Here is a 4,239-nt window from a genome sequence, read left to right on the forward strand (position 1 = left end):
AAGAAGGGAAAAAAAAAAGTTTTATAAGGTAATTGCTTTTTGAGGGGTTTTTTCCCCCCAATTTTAGTTTAATAGAATCTTCATTTTGGGACGAGTAGAATTTTCTCACAATTTTTTTTCTAATTTTTTTTAATATAAATTACTATTCTAAAATGATTTTTAAACAAATATGTACAACTTATACATATTTACTTTGTCAAAATTTTCATTCCAAAAATGTCCCATGAATTTACTTTTTAATTTAAAAAATTATCCATTAGCAATTTATTTATATCACAACCTATTAACATCCATTAATGTTATAAAGTTTTATCTTCTTTAAAATTTCCCTATTAATATTAATTAATGTTATAAAATATTTATAATTAATATATTATCAAACTAACAATTTCACTTTTAATCTCTAAAATTTTAAAACATTTCAAATTTCTCATAATGTTTGTATCTTTGAAGAGAATTTAGAGGTTTTTGTAAATCGGTACTCTCAATTTCAATATTAGGATGATTATAGTTTTCTCAAGAATAAAATCTTTGATTTGTTTTTTTTTTTTAAATTAAAATTATTATTCTTGTAGGAATTGGAGATTGCAGTTTTTTTATTTTATAATCTAATACTTTTAATTTGTCTTATTTTGTTTCTTTTAAATTTATTTTTTTAACTAATATTCACGATTTAGAAAAATTAACTAGAAAATAATTTTACTATCTAAAATTTTGGTATGAAAAAGTATAATCTTATTTATATCCCCTCCTAATTTTTTTTTTCAATTTGGTTTCATGCATGTCTAATTCAATTATTTGACATTAAATCTCTATTTGAAAAATAAAAATTATATATTTATTAGGCTTTTTTCATATTATTTTATATGACGTGACACTGACACGTGTACACTTACTAGTATATATAAATGGACATGATAGAATAATATCAAAACCCCGCTAAGATTAAATAGAAAAAACAAATTATTAACCCACCACTAATCCATTTAAACACTTCCAAACTTTAAACAGCCCATAAACATTCCTTTTCCTCACTACTCAACAAGGATATGTATCATTGCAAATAAAGAGAAAACAAATGCTAGATATATTGGAATAAAGTCAATTGTTCTTATCAACAACAAATAAAGTCTTTATACAAAGTTGATAAAGAAATAATTGTGATTATCTTTTGCCCATCACACATACCAAAGTCCTTATAATATCCTTGGAGGACCTTACTTGCCCATTTTTTTATTATTATCAATCCTATATCAAACCATGCTTTGCTCATCCATTATCAACTACTAATTGTGTAGAAATGTCGGGTCTTGGAATCTTGATAATATTTGAGAACCCAGATTAATTAGTTTTGTTGATGATGAGTTACCCTATGATCTTCTCCTTTGCCCATTCATTATCAACCATTAATTTTTGAAGTGTTTGTGCTTTGAGTCTTTGAACTTACTTTTCTTGATGATGAGCTCTACAATATCTCTTGCCCAACTGCTTTACAATACATCAAGAGGAAGAAACTAAGATTCAAACATGGGTTTGTGCTGATTAGAAAGATAAAACAAGCTAGATTCATTATTCATGTAGGAGAAATATTCAGACACATTCCAATCAATCTTGATTCCAGACATCAGCCAATTTGGCGAGGGCAGTGGTGGATGAACCCCCATCTTTCCAAGCTGCCAAAGCCATCTCTCTCATCTTCCTGCTTCTTTCCCTCAGCTCCCTCCCCTCCTCACACTCCATCAACTCCCTCACTCTCCTCTCCACCTCAGCTCCACTCACAAACATATCCTCATCGCTCTGCTCCACTCCAATAGCCATCTTCATAACCTCCACCAGAGCCGCCTTATTCAGATGCTGCTCAGCATATAGAGGCCAGGCCACCATTGGCACCCCTGCAATCACTGCCTCCAACACTGAGTGCCACCCGCAATGGGTTACAAATCCTCCCACCGATGGGTGATTCAGCACCGCCACCTGCGGCGCCCATGACTTCACCACCATTCCCCTATCCTTGGTTCTTTCCAGGAACCCCTCTGGCATTAGAACATTCAAATCAACATCGGCCGTCACTGCAATCGGCTTGCTTTTGTCGGTGGATGGTGGGTTCTTCACCACCCACAAGAATCTCTTGCCACTTCTTTCCAGTCCATTAGCTATCTCCTTCATCTGAGCGGGAGAGAACGTTCCCTTGCTCCCGAAGCACAAGAAGACAACACTCTGACTTGGCTGTGTGTCAAGCCAGGACAAACAACCATGACGAGCTTTATTACCAGCAATATTGCTTTCATCTTCACCAGTATCAGCAATCAAAGGGCCGATGCAGTAAACTGACGGAGTTGGCCCATTGGGAACACATGTCCCCTCTCTGATTGTCTTAAGGGCTATCGGCTCAAGGTCATCGAATGTATTTATCACAAGTCCATCGGATTTGGGCAAAAGCTCTGAGAAGTATAGCATATCATCATAGGCTGGGTCGTCTCGGTTGAGCAATGGTTGAGGCATTCGAGTGGCTTGTAGAGGAGGCAACCCAGGAAAGTGTATAAAGGTAGTGGGCATGTCCTTGAAGCTCTTATTGCTGCTCTCAGTCTGTTTGTGAATTGTCGGAAAGTAGAGGACGGCAGCAACAGAAGCAGCACCGGAGGTGAGGAAGTAGTAAGTGGGAATTCCAAGGCCACGACCCGCAGGAAGAGCTGAAGCGCAAAAGTAGTCGATGATGAATGCCCGAATGGTGGAAGCTCTGGAGAGTTGCTGGAGGGAATGGAGGACATTAGAGGCACTGAGACGGATGAACTCAAACAAGACAGCGAAGTGACTGCGAGTGGAAGAAGAGGTGTCAACCGAGAGATAGGGAAAGCGGTGGAAAGAGATGGAAGGATTGGTTTGGGAGATGTGGTCAATGAAAGAGGTGGTGGCCGGAGTGTCAAAAGGGCCGGGGGCGAGGAGAATGGTGATGGAGAATCTATGGGAGCAACGACGAAGGATGAGCTTGCCTAGCTCTATCATGGACACCACATGGCCGATGCCTGGAGCTGGATACAGGACTATTGCATCCTCCATTGTTGTTTATTGTTGGATCTCTGGATTGGACAAACTCAGAACGACAACTTTGTATCACCTCAATGATAATGCTCGGTCAGAAAACATCAAGAGACGTGCCCACATTTGGTTCTCACGGGCACGTGTTGCCTGTCAACTGCTCCATTAAATTATTCCTGAACAACCCATTTCCCCTAAGCATTCAAACATCTTTTCCTTCCGAAGATGCAACATTAAGATCAGAAGATGGGATGTTTTTTGCAATCCTAACTTCTGTAACTTGTTAAATTTTGTCAACTACCACGTTTTGAATATATACCTGGCTAAATTATCGAGCCCAAATTTTATTAAACTAAAGAATTATAATTTTGATAATTTAATCTACTAAAAAACAATGGTGATGTGTTTTAACTCTTAAAAATTTGTTCATATTTGATTAGTACGTTTATAAACAAAGGCCATTGAGTAGAAGGAAGACGAAATTACTGGAATATATTTATTCCTAAGATATAAAAAGTTGATTAATTCCAGGATGAAGTCAATTACCTCTGAAATTATCTCTTTCATTGGTTTTGTCGCTTATGAATACTTGTCAAAATTTCAACAGTACTTTACTTAACTTTAGCATGAATTCAAGCTCTAAAGTTAATATTTAGGGAGATTAATTATAAAAAAAAAATTAAATTGGATTCATTTTCTTCATTTCAGGTTGAATTTTCTGGCACATGATGACCTGAAAAGGATAGGTTTTTCTTCATGTGTATATTGTGACTTTTTTCTTTTCCTTTATTTCCTCTTTCTTCCTTTCAGCTTTTGGACTTGCAGAGTTTGATTATTTTCCAATTAGATGGAAGGTTTTTATTTTTTATTTTTTTTAATTTCTAATTTTGATTAAAAAAATTAAATTTTTATATATTAAATAGAAAAGTATAAAAAAATTTAATTATAAATTTTAAATATTTAATAATAAATCTATTTAAACCTAAGAAAGATTTCCTATTTTAAATAGATGTATTTTTTTTAATATTGAAATGTGATTAAATTTTTATTTAAATGAATATCGAATATTAAAAAAATAATATATGTTCTATTTTATTTTTCTTTGATTTATTTTGTAAATTAAGTATAAATATAATATAATATAATTTATTAGATATATGATTTCATTTATATTGGATATAATATAAAAAATATTATATTTAA

At 34.0% G+C, this 4,239-nt stretch overlaps 1 protein-coding gene across 1 annotated transcript; it reads right to left on the reverse strand.

The window, feature by feature from the left end:
* Positions 1-1,515: 1,515 nt before the first annotated feature.
* On the reverse strand, positions 1,516-3,365 carry LOC100854078 (UDP-glycosyltransferase 88F4-like). Its single transcript, XM_003634550.4, has one exon. It carries the CDS (start codon positions 3,055-3,057, stop codon positions 1,606-1,608), a length of 1,452 nt encoding a protein of 483 aa, XP_003634598.1. The 5' UTR covers positions 3,058-3,365; the 3' UTR covers positions 1,516-1,605.
* Between the last annotated feature and the right edge of the window lie 874 nt (positions 3,366-4,239).

Source organism: Vitis vinifera, chromosome 18 (genome assembly GCF_030704535.1).
Source record: "Vitis vinifera cultivar Pinot Noir 40024 chromosome 18, ASM3070453v1".
NCBI lineage: Eukaryota > Viridiplantae > Streptophyta > Magnoliopsida > Vitales > Vitaceae > Vitis > Vitis vinifera.